The sequence below is a fragment of the Peromyscus californicus genome, unplaced genomic scaffold (assembly GCF_007827085.1).
Source record: "Peromyscus californicus insignis strain IS unplaced genomic scaffold, ASM782708v3 Scaffold_21__1_contigs__length_65335640, whole genome shotgun sequence".
Taxonomy (NCBI): Eukaryota; Metazoa; Chordata; class Mammalia; order Rodentia; family Cricetidae; genus Peromyscus; species Peromyscus californicus.
In genome coordinates this window covers 61,761,363-61,774,261 of record NW_026294514.1, presented here as the reverse complement: position 1 = coordinate 61,774,261, position 12,899 = coordinate 61,761,363, and the positions used below count along the sequence as shown (strand labels likewise).

General features: G+C 47.0%; 1 protein-coding gene across 2 annotated transcripts in view; it reads left to right on the top strand.

Annotated features, from left to right (window-relative positions):
* Nucleotides 1–12,899, top strand: part of Inpp5d (inositol polyphosphate-5-phosphatase D) — a 126,825-nt gene that overhangs the window by 21,546 nt on the left and 92,380 nt on the right. For both annotated transcript variants that reach the window (XM_052750500.1, XM_052750499.1), the window contains exon 2: nt 8,782–8,845. In XM_052750500.1, the coding sequence (XP_052606460.1) occupies nt 8,782–8,845 (64 nt within the window). The remainder of the gene's footprint in view (nt 1–8,781; nt 8,846–12,899) is intronic.

Below are 12,899 nucleotides of genomic sequence, written 5' to 3'. Positions count from 1 at the left end.
TTCTCATTCTCTCTCCATATATATGTAATCTCCATATAACACACACACACACACACACACACACACACACACACACACACACACACACGCATGCACGCACGCACGCACGCACGCACGCACGCACAGCACCACCTTTCCTTTGTGGTCTGAGGTTTCCAGCAACCTCAACTTTTCCCTCCTAGTTAGAATTTCTTCCTAAACGTCTTGCTGGAAGCACAGACTTCTCTTCCAGGGTGTCTCATGCTTTATGGAATGAGATTGTCTTTGCTTGTCTGACATTTAAATTATCGGCAGACTTGCTGTAAGTGTGGCAGCGGCGAGGAAGGTCTTCCAGAAGAATAGTTATACACATTACTGATTACAAATCCCCAGAGGATGATTAGATCACAGAGCAGGAGCCTTCAAAGGCTGTGGATACAAAATGGCAAATTGCTTTCTAGAAATTTTGACTTAATTTATGCTTCTGGCAAGCTGCGTGAGAGAGTGCCTACTCCTTCCAATGTCCTTCCTATTCTACATAATGTTATTTAAAAAAAAAAACTACAGCGTCTAAGGTGAAAGGTCATCCTTGCTCATTTTGATTTACTTTTGATTGCCAATCTTATTTGCTCCATCCTCTTTTGAGGATGGTCCTCTCTATTCTCTTAGGCTCTTTCCTTCAATTAAAACTATATGTAGCTTGGGAAGGAGGATTGTTATGCATTCTATATATGGACTATATAATGAGGTCTTGTCTCAATAGAAAGTGGAGTGAGGCTAGAGATGTAGCCCAGTGGTTAAGCACATTTCTAGTATGCATGAGGTCCTGGGTTCAATCCCCGGCATCAGGGATTTATCTGCCTATGTGAGTTATTTATGTCACGTTTCTTGCAAACACATTTTCATGATGGTTTACCTTTAAGGTTTATGTTCTCTGACATAGAAGGATCATAAATGTTTGCAAAATTGTCACTTTCTTTCTTTCTTTTTTTTCTTTTGTGACTTCTTCCTTGGATTTCCAACACAGAGACTCCTTTTCCATGCAGAAATCCACTCAGGAGGGTTAGGACTGGGTCTTTGTATGTAATCAACTCAGGTTAAGGGAGGAACCTTCAGCAGTTTATCTAATTACCCTGGGCCCTAGCCTCCTCATCTGAAAACCAAGCATAAGAGGGTCTATGTGGTAGAATTGCTGCATGTGTTCACTGACTGATGTGTACCGTGTGTTTAGCATCCTGACTATACAAACAAATTCAGTGGTCATGGCTGTTATTTCCATAGTTTTGATTGTTCACATTGAAAGCTTAAATCCTGTTGGACTCAATTTAATGGATGACAAATGATAAAAACTTGAGCTTATTTTTCTCAAGTGGCCATCTTTCCCTGACCTCTTATTAAGTGATCCCTCCTTTTTCCCTCCATGACTCCTTTGTCTGACTAAGTCTTACAAAGGTCTTTCTTGGTTGTTTATCTGTCCAAGTAGATCCCCCTATACCACTATCATTACAAAGATATTAGTATAATTTTGCAAAATGTTTTGGGATTTTCTTTTTTTTTTGTTTTTTTTTTTTTTTTTTTTTTTTTGTTTTTCGAGACAGGGTTTCTCTGTGTAGCTTTGCGCCTTTCCTGGAACTCACTTGGTAGTCCAGGCTGGCCTCGAACTCACAGAGATCCGCCTGGCTCTGCCTCCCGAGTGCTGGGATTAAAGGCGTGCGCCACCACCGCCCGGCTGGGATTTTCTTATAATCTTATAGTCAAGTGTTTTTGCAGGTAATAATATTTTTCAAGTCGGACAGAACTTCCTATTGTGACTTTGATTGGGCTGGCAAGAAATCCTAATGTAATCTGTGAGCTTAGCATTTTAGTGACATTCAGTCTTATTATGTTATTCTTTTGATTGTATAATATTCTTTCATTCAGACCCTGAGTGTTTCTTGTTAGGGTCTCTGCTGATGACTTTATATTTTTGTAATATTGTGGATGGTCCATTCCCCCCATAGTTACTGGTTCCAATTGCCTGCGTAGAATTTTATGCTTTCATCTTTTATTCTGTCATTTTCTTTGACCATTCTTCATTGCTCTTTCAGCTGCTTTTTTATCTTTGCTTTTTAAAGAGATTTTAGCATCTGTGGTATGTGTGATACCATGTATGTGCACAGATATGTGTGCACATGTTTGTGTTTGTCTGGCTGGTTTTGTGTGCCAACTTGACACAAGCTAGAGTCACCAGAGAAGAAGGAGCCTCATTGAGGAAACGCCTCCATGAGATCCGGCTGTTAGGCATTTTCTCAATTAGTGATCAGTAGGGGGAGGGCCCGGTCAGTGATGGATGATGCTAATCCTGGGCTGGTGGTCCTGGGTTCTATAAGAAAGCAGGCTGAGCAAGCCATGGGAAACAAGCCAGTAAACAGCCCCCCTCCATGGCCTCTGCATCAGCTCCTGCCTCCAGGTTCCTGCCCTGCTTGAGTTCCTGTCCTGACTTCCTTTGGTGATGAACAGTGAATGTGGAAGTGTGAGCTGAGTAAACCCTTTCCCCGGCAACTTGCTTTTTGGCCTTGGTGTTTTGTCACAGCAATAGAAACCCTAACTAAGACACCCGTGCATGTGAGTGGAGGCCAGAGGAAGACATCTGATATCCTAATCTATCACCCCCTGCCTTGTTCCCTTGAGACAGTGTCCCACTGAACATAGAGCTTGCTGCTTGGGGCTAGGCTGGCTCACCAGACCCAGCAAGCTTCCTTATCTCTGCACCCACCCCCACCCCAGCACTGGAGTTACAGATGTGTGTGGCCACACCCAGATTTTTTTTTTTTTAATTTCAAGACAGGGTCTCACTATGTAACCCTAGGTGGTTTCGAACTCACAGAGATGTGCCTACCTCCCAAGCGCTGGGACTCGAGGCGTGCGCTGTTACACGGGATCTACCCTGCTCTTTTGCATGGGTTCCAAGGATCTAAGCTCAGGTCTGCCTGCTTGCACAGCAAGCGTCCTTACCCACCGAGCCTTCTCCCCAGCCCAAACGTTTCTGAATAGGCCTTCATGTCATCTATAAATCAGAACAGTATTTTCTTCCAAATGCTTACACCACTTGCTCAAACTTCATAGCTCATTACATTGGCCAGTATTTCTAAAGCCATCAGTGGAGCCTAATGGAAAAAGAAAATGTCTACCCTAAGGCAGCTCCTTTATACCCTGCCAAATAGATCTCTTCTTCCCTGGGTTGCCTTTTGGTGACGGTGGAACTAGGCCATGTGGGTTCTGGGAACGCAGATTTACCTCCCTGAGCTTCACCATGAAACAATGAGTTTATTTAAGATAGAAATAGCTCCTTATGTCCTTTGTGGGATGGGGGAGTCTCTTCTGAGTGGTGATATATCTTCACAGGTCTAGTGATTCTTTTTCTGACAGCTGTGTGAGGGGTGGGGGTGGGGGGGGACAGCTTCATTTCTGCCGTAATTACCATATCAATCAAACAAACAAACAAAAAATAAGAAGGAAGGGGATAAGGGATCCTCCTATACCAATAAGACCTGGGGAGTTTTGCAACAAGTGGTGAACTCTTAACAAACAGGTGGAGGGCTCCCTTCCAGGAGATTTACTCCCATGTCTTTGCTTCTTAAAGCTTTAGGTCAAGAGTGACCACTTGGGTCCCTATGGCTGAGGAGGGTGCTGTGCCTGCCTTTCCTCAGCCTCTCACCTGCTGGACACCTGCACCCTCCTCCTCTTTCCTCTCTTCCAGAGGGGACCACGTAAGCAACAGATGGCCTCTGTCAGTGCATCGATCTTAGCGCTGTGACTCCAGTGTTCTTTAGGTTTGGGCAGTAGGTGTTAAACACTCTTGCTTCCTGGGCCTATGTCCATTTTCTCTTATTCTACGTTAGCCAAAATGACTTGACTCCTCTGTTTACTGGGGCATGGGGACAGGGTCACTATATAGCCCAGGTTGGTTTTGAATTCTCCATCATCCTGCTACAGCGTCCCAAGTGCTGGGATTATAGGCGTGCAGGACCATGCCCAACTCCAAACGGCGTTCTGAATGCAGACTTTCCGTTTTGCCTTTCTTCTATCCCATCTTGCCCAGAAGTGTGTAATATTTAGCCTTGAAAAGAGAAAATGCATGCAAGGAGTGTTTTCTAGAAATTAGAAGTGACACATAGCAGGAGTCACAGAGGGGTTTACAAGCAATTTCAGGAGCAGATCGTGGAGTGAGACAAACCCTGGCATCTGGTTTTCAAGTCTGATGTCTCTGCCTCTCTGTGAGACTCACTGTGTGAAGGTGTCTCTGGGCATTGTTGATGTTGTTTGGCCAGGAATCATCAGACTTGACCGGTTTTCCTCCCCGCATGTGACTGTCTTCTCCTCTCACTGTGAAACACAACTTCTCATTGCTATTTATTTCAGGATTGTCCCCCACCCTTTGCCCACCTCCCACTCCGGCAAAGGCAACTTCCCACTTCCTCTCCTCCTCCAGGATCAGCTCAGGACAGACATCTGTCACTCGGCACCAATGGAGAAAGTCAAGTTACAATCCTCCCCTTAGATCCCCTCCCCTGAGGATGGAAGATGGCCTTTGGTACCTGAAGGAAGGTCTGTCCTGATCTGGATCCCCAGTGAGGATATTGGGAATTTTCTTGACAAATGGAGCCTAGTGGCAAAGAAGAGTCACAGCTGAGGCTAGTGCTCGCAACCCCATATTGTTACCAACTCCCTGAGAAGAGCTGACAAGGACTGGCCAGGCCTGTCATCCCCCATGAGCAATGAACACGCTGTACAGATCATGGTCTGGAGATGCACTTGTCAAACAGAATTTAGCTGTGGGATCTTTGCTTTCAACATATTGATCCCCCGCCCCATGGAGTCGAGGATCAAATCCAGGGCTGCTCACATGCTAGGCAAGTACTCTAACCATGGATCCACACACAGTCTGCTCTCAACATTTTGTATTTGTCTTAGAAGTGTGCTATACATCCATACGTGTGTGTGTGTGTATATTATGTGAATGCATATGCACATGAGTTGGTCTGTGCACACATATGTGTGTAGCACATATTCCACACAAGACCAGGGAGAAGGGTAGCTGCTGTGGATGGGGGGGTGGGGACTATCCTCCCTGTGGAGGCCCCAGAACTCTGTGAAATTGAAGTTTGGACTCACGTTTTCACAAGGGTGATGGTTATGATGCTGTGTGCATATTGACGGTTCTCAGGCAGGGTCATCTGAGATGCTCCTGTTGTGTTCAGTTCTGATTCTGGCCTTAGTCATGTGAGGCTGTTTCTTTCAGTTTCTAGAACATCTTTGAAAAGACCAGGCAGGCTTTTCTCCCACACTTAACTAAACTAAGGGGGCTTTCCTGTTTGGAATAGCCCCTCTTTGCTTCTCTGTCTTTTCTTTCTGTCTGTGAGCCCATGTGTTTTGCTGACTCCTTGGGACTCCTTGGGGCTCTTCCTAAGTAGCTACCCTCAGCCAGAGAGAGTGTTCTCATACTGCCCCTTGCCCCAGCCTTTGATTATCTGTAGGAGGAAGTGTCAGGGCTCCGGAGAGATAAGCCTTGAGCCAAGCAGAGCAGGTTCTACAGTCCAGTCCCCTGGCTCTGCACAGGGTTGAGGTTAGGAACACGGGGATGGCTAAGGGGGTGTTGTGAGGATTCTCTGTGTTCCAGAGCTATCTCTGAGATGTGACCTGACATCAGGTCAGATGGTGGTGGTGTCAACTTGAGCTGTGGCGATAGGTTGTTGGGGTGGGGGAATGGGGGGCCAGGGAAGCCAGAAAAGCTCTTCAGAGAAACTTTCCCACAGGGAATGAAGCCACAAAGTCATGAAATCTCCCAAAAACATTGCCCCAAATTTTCTTTAAGTGTATATGAATGCAAAGCCATAAAAGAAAAGATTATAAAGCTGGCAACATAAAAACGTGAAATTACACAGCTACAAAAGAAAACCAGCAAACATCGTTGAAATAAACAATAACACAGATCAGAGTTCTGTACATAAGCCCAAGTTGACATAAAGAAAAATCGAGACAAAGACACAAAAAGGGATTCAAAGAAAAAGAAACAGAAAGAGCCAAGAACAAGAACACGCTGAACCTTTCTCACAGGGAGAGGCAAATTCAGGCAAGCTGTCTTTGCTCTTCCCTCTCAGATTCGCAAAGATTAAGAAATCTGATAAGCCAGTCAGCAGGCTGTGGGGAAATACACATTCTCATATCCGTTAGGAGGAAGAAAAATATGACAGTCTTGCTGGATGGCAGATGGTGGTCTATATCAAAATACAAGACTCGGTGGCTCACACCTGCAATCCCAGCACTCGGGAGGCTGAGGCAGGAGGATTATCACGAGTTTGAAGTGGGCCTAGACTACATAAAAGTGCATGCCCACGAATGCGCATGTGTAAAATGCCTATGTCTTTTGTCTAGCTGACTCTGTCTACTTTTGTTTCCCCATAATAGCTAACAAGCACTGACATCACAGTGTCCAGTGTGAGCCAGGCACTGTTCCAAAGGCTTCCAGGACACAAAGGCAGTCAGTCTTACCGGCAGCAAGTAGATGTAGCATTGCGCTCCTCTTTATTTTGTGATGAAATCAAAACAAAGAGGTCATCCATGTACGCACCAGTGTAGGAGCAGAGCTGTTTGTTCACGGCAGGATAAGCACCCCCGCCAGACCCTGGTCAAGGGCATGATGGGATATCTGTGTGGTAGAATGCTGTGACTGTCAGCAAACCATCTCAGCTGATGTCTTGGTTACTTCCCTGCTGCTATGAAGAGACACCATGTCCAAGGCAGCCTAGAAAACAAAGAATTTGCTAGGGTTCTAACGGGTTAGGAGTCCATAACCATCCTGGCAGGGAGCATGGCAGCAGGCAGGTAGCTGATCCTTTTGAAATCTCAGTGCCCACCCCCAGTGACACACCTCTTCCAACAAGGCCACACCTCCTAATCCTTCCCAAACAGTTCTACCAACTGGGGACTAAGTATTCAAACAAGACTTCGAGGATATTTTATGAAGAAAACAAACTTTAGAGCAACGTAAACAGTATGATTTTACATGCATTGAAAGAGATACGTATATATAATCTTGTGTGCATATTTTAAAAATATTTTACAAATAAAAATAAATCTAAGAAACTCATGGGACAGAGGAGACATATATTTTTCATTTTATATCTTTTTGTGTGTGGTTTTGTTTTTTCAATATACAGTCTTTTTTTCAATTTGTTTGTTTGTTTTTATTTTTGGAGACACAGTCTCATGTAACTCAGACTGGCCTCCAACTCCCTATGTAGCTGAGGATGACTTTGAACTTCTGATCCTCTTACTTCCACCTCCTGAGTATTGGCATTAGAGGTGTGTGTCAAAATGCCTGGCTTATGATGGGAATTGGGCTCAGGGCTTCATGAATGCTAGCAAGCACTATGAACCAAGCTATGCACCAGCCCTCAATGTAAAAATTTTAAACTGAGTTAACTAATAACACATGTGAAATTGTGGTACTGAGTCTGGCCCATGGAAGGGGTTAAGTGACTTTTTGTAAGATATTTTTATTTTATGGGTGTTGTGCCTGCATACATGTATGTGTACCATGTGCATGCAGTGTCTGATGGAGGCCAGGAAAGCATGCTGGATTCCTTAGAACTGGAGTTACAGATGGTTTCTGGCCTCCATGTAGGTACTGGGAAATGGACGTAGATCCTGGGAAAGAGCAGCAAGTGCTCTTAACTCCTGAGACGTCTCTTTATCCTCCATAACTCTCGTTTATAGAGCAGAAGCATTGTGTTGTTGACAGAGCTTAGCCCCCTCCCTGCCTTGGGGCAATAGTGTACCTAGTTTTCACTGTTCATGCAAATCCCAAATAGAGGAAGATGGGGGAGGAGGCCACTCTAGCAGGTTTAAGGAAAAGCCAGTGGTTGCAATAGGCCCCAAAACTTCTCACAGCCTTCCAGGTTTAGCTGTGTGGTCAATGGACTCCTGAGGCCACCAACAGACTCCCATGTCCACCATGCTACCAGATACCAGCAAGCCAGAGACTGATCAGCAATGGCCCCTTCCCATAGGGTCCTCAGTTTAACAAGCCCTTCCCTTTCAAAGATTCTAAGAAGGTAAAAAGTGCCTGGGATCCTTGAGCTAAAGAACATAGAGCTTCTAGAAAGGGAAGGAGATCTTAGGTACTTGGCACTTCCTCTACAGAAATAACCAGAGCTCTCCAGCCTTTTGCAAATCTGAGTCTCTGAAGGGGTAGTGCTCATTTTAGGAAGAAGGAAGCTATAAAGCAAGGAGTCTGATGGGGAGGAGCCGAGTAGGGGAATGAAGTCTCAGCAGAAGGTAGGTACTGGGAAGCCTCACCTTGGCCAATGTGTTCCCTAGGCAGTTGTACTTGAGACCTGGTTACCACATTATCTTGCTGAATCCCTGGGAGTTTTAGCTCTTCAAACATTTCTTGCTCCATTCTTTTGGACAACTCGGCTGCAAAGAGGTTGAGGAAGCTCCTCTAAACGAAGGGCTTGTTAGATCAGACCCCCATGGCTATCTAGCAGGGACATAAATGGCACGTCCATGGCCACTCTTTGTGTGCTGAGGGGTGGGGACAGTGCTGACCCCCAATGGCACGTCCATGGTCACTCTCTGTGTGCTTGAGGGGTAGGGACAGTGCTGACCCCCAATGGCACGTCCATGGCCACTCTCTGTGTGCTGAGGGGTGGGGACAGTGCTGACCCCTCAAGCTGTGCCAGAGAGCCTTGTTCTCCTTGGTTCAAGCAAACTTTGTTTTCCTGCATGATTTCTAACGTCGTCTTTGATCTATTTCAGGTTCCGGAACTGCGTTTACACTTACAGGATTCTGCCCAACGAGGATGACAAATTCACTGTTCAGGTAAGTCCTGAACCAACCTGTGCTTGCCCTGAGAGGAAGAGAAAAAGAGAAGGAGAAGCAGGTGGCCCGAGGAGCCTCCATGTGAGGACCTGGCAGAGCTTAGCTTTGTCCCCAGAGCACATGTTTTGGGTTGAGTAAATAACAGTGACTCTTCATCGATGGCAGTCATAAGATGTTAGTCACACATGCCAGGGACTATTGGTGGCTGTGGCTGAGAAAAGGACATGATGGTGGCTGTGTCTCCAGCCATCATTTTCTTTGACTACCACAAATGAGCAAACGTAAGTGGCCCAGGAAGCAGCAGAGGGGGGTGAACTTGCAAGGGAGCTGGACGATAGATGAGATGGTGCCTTTAAATTCCCGTGGCCCCCTTCTGCCCAGTGCTGATAGCCCTGGCATCTGAATTCACCGTATAAAGACAAAATATACAAAGTCATAAAGAAACTCTGTTATTTATTTATGGGGTATGCCATGGTGTGCTTGTAGAGGTCAGTTTTCAGGAGTTAGTTCTCTCTTTCTGATGTGTGCATTCTGGGGACTTGAACTCAAATCCTGAAGCTTGGCAGCATTACCCAATGAGCCATCTCACCTGCCTCAGCTGAGCTTTAAAAGGGAAAATAAAACCAGCAGTGCCAATCAAAGCCCGAGAAGACCACCTTGGCACAGTTGGTGTGGCAGACACAGGGGCTTTGTTTGACCAGTGTGTGGCAGCTGAGTGATGTGGAAGGCAGGGAAGCTATTTTTTGCCCGGCGTCATCAAGAGAACATGGGGGTGTGTAGAAAGAAGGAGGTGACAGTCTCGGTGTCCTCGGTAGGGGAGGGGCTGTGTGTCACTAAGTTCACGGGGACCACAGCAGAAGCCACAGGAGCATGTGGCTCACATCTGAGCAGTGCAGCAAGAGCAGACAAGCGGCACCGTGTCACCAGGATGGCAAGGAGCAAAGGTCTCCAGGGTTTAGTTGAAAAGAAAATAGAAACGGGAAGGGACGTTGGTGACTTCCAAAACTTAAAGGGCATGATTAATTACTTAGGCTGAAGGGGTAGACTCAGCTGCCTTGACCAAAGGCAGTGCCCGGGAAAGCTCCTGGAAACATGGAAGAGAGACACTAGGAGCAAAGGAAAGCCTCGCGGGGTGACTAATGATGGCGTTCAAAGGGAGTCACTTCGGTCACCACCAGCTGCTTGGCTCAGAGAATGAGGCGGGAGGGCACTGGCTCCATCCAGATGTGGAGCAGCTGCCTTCCAGGGGACAGATCTGCTCACACCAAGCTTCACGGGAGAGGCCAGTGTGGGCCACTGTGGGCTCGGGGAACTGCTCCGCTGCATGGCATGGCGGTCAGGCTGTTCATGCTTCTCCCTCCCTCCCGCGTGTGCATGAGCACCAGGACGGAAGGAGGGTCAGCCTAGTCTAGGGGTCAAAGAGTACCTGTGCCAGCCCAGGCTTCAGCAGTGATCACCAGGGCAGATTTGGGTACACTTAAGCAAACACTCTTCTCAAGGTTTTGGCAGATGTTCATCATCGGAATACTTTCTCAGATGTGGACTCCACAGCTTCTGAGGCTATGGATGGCTGGGGGGTGGCTTAGGCACGCGGTAGGCCTCTGTGGTCGCTACTTTTATTCAAGTCCAGGACGGTGTGAACTTAGCCTGGTGGCATGGGGTCCCGCAGGTGGCCTCCTGCTAGGAGTCAACTCTCTCAAGTTCAAAGTTAGTCGGTGTCTTCGATCTTTCTCCCCCTTTGTGGTTTCTTCTATTCCTTCAAAGTGATGAAAACTTTGAGTATGACTGGAAAAGGCGTGACTTTGTGGCTTCTTGTGGAGAGTGTGTGCCCACAGCATGTGAACTCGTAACTCCGTCTGGATGGAGTCTGTGCCCACGTTGTCTTCACACTCTTGCTGTGGTGGCTTCCTGTGACCCCATAAATGACCACAGACCTTCAGTGGCTCTTAACTGAGAGATTCAGTGGGTTTAGGGGGTCACTCTGGCTGATTTGTGCAGGGGCCACTGTCCTCGGTGGCCAGAAGGCCACTAGGGAAGCCCAGGGCTTGGGCCCAGAGGCGCTGGGGCCCTGGCTGGGTTCTACCTCAATGAGTCAGCTCTTGTCTGTGGTTTGCTCCTCCCCTGCTGACAGCAGTTCCCTTCTCATGTCCCAGTCCCCAGAGGGAATCTGATTGGCTCAGCCACCAACAGCTTTCTCTGCCTGGACCACTCACAGACTACTGAGCTCTGTGTTGCTTGACCGTTAGGAAGCAGGTGCCTGCCCATCATTGACAGATGGGGACAGAGCATAAGCCTCCTATGACCACCTCAACAAGGGCGGGTGGGCAAGCAGTTTCCCAAGGAAGAGATATGGCCTTGCTGGACATAATGTTTCCAATCTTGCACTTGACCTAAGACCTTCTTGGTCACCAATACCAGCTAACTAAGGGACAGGAAGCCATGGGACCTGGATGGTCTAGGGAATTCCCCACCTATAAGGAGCCATTTCCTATTAAAACAAACAAAAACAAAAAATAGATGCTAGTGGCTGGGGATGTTGCCTAGTTGGTAGAGAACCTGCCTAGCATATGCAGCCCACAGTTGGATTCCCTAGTCCTCAATAATGCCTGATGTAGTAGCACATACCTATAATCTTAGCACTTTGGGGGGTAGAGGTAAGGCGATCAAAAGTTCAAAGTCATCCTCAGCTACATAGTGAGTTTAAGATCAGCCCAGACTCCATGAGACCCTGCCTCAGACACACACATACACACACACACACACACACACACACACACACACACACACAGAGAGAGAGAGAGAGAGAGAGAGAGAGAGAGAGAGAGAGAGAGAGAGAGCACATTCTATAATAACCAATGGCACATGACTGCTGAGAAGCAAATCAAAGCTCACACCCTGTGAGCCAAGTCAGAGCTGTCCTTCAGGAAGCCCTGGTACTGGTCACAGCTTATTTTAACTCCAGTTCCTCTTTTCATGTTGAAACAAAACCCTGCATTCTTTCCTGAGCTTAGCCACAGTTTCTGTATAACTCATTTCTTCTACCTGAGCCTGTTGGTGTCAGCAGAAGCAGGAGCTAGGCTGAGGGGTTGCACAGTGAAACATCACGGCTGTTCCAGCGATGGGAGGTAGGGCAGCGGTCTCTCTGAGAGGGCCCTTCCTCACCTGCTTGGATGGCATTTGATCGTGAATAGCACTTGGCCATGCGTCCCATGCATTCAGGACTTTGCGGCCACCTGGCTTTGTTCAGAGACTGCTAGGAAACCAAACAGGAAAGTACAGTGTCACATTTTCCCTGCTGTGGTCCCAGTTCTGTGAATGGATGGGGGAGCAGTCTACATGGAGGCCACTCCTCCCTTCACTGCCCCCATTCTTAGTAGGGAGACAGCCATGTCCATGTCCTCAGTCTGCAAGGTGAAAAAAGGATGGAAAAATGGAAGCAAATGAGGTGGAGAGGGAGTAGTATAAAGAGAAAACAAGGAGGACACAGAAGGGGAACAATAAAGAGAAAACAAGGGAGGACACAAGGGGGAACAATAAAGAGAAAACAAGGAGGACACAGGAGGGGAACAATAAAGAGAACAAACAAGGGAGGACACAGGAGGGGAACAATAAAGAGAAAACAAGGAGGACACAAGGGGGAACAATAAAGAGAAAACAAGGGAGGACATGAGGAGGGGGAACAATAAAGAGAACAAACAAGGGAGGACACAGGAGGGGAACAATAAAGAGAAAACAAGGAGGACACAGGAGAGGAACAATAAAGAGAACAAACAAGGGAGGACACAAGGGGGAACAATAAAGAGAAAACAAGGAGGACACAGGAGAGGAACAATAAAGAGAACAAACAAGGGAGGACACAAGGGGGAACAATAAAGAGAAAACAAGGGAGGACACAAGGGAGAACAATAAAGAGAACAAACAAGGGAGGACATGAGGAGGGGGAACAATAAAGAGAAAACAAGGAGGACTCAAGGGGGAACAATAAAGAGAAAACAAGGAGGACACAAGGAAGGGAACAATAAAGAGAAAACAAGGGAGGACGCAGGAGGGGAAC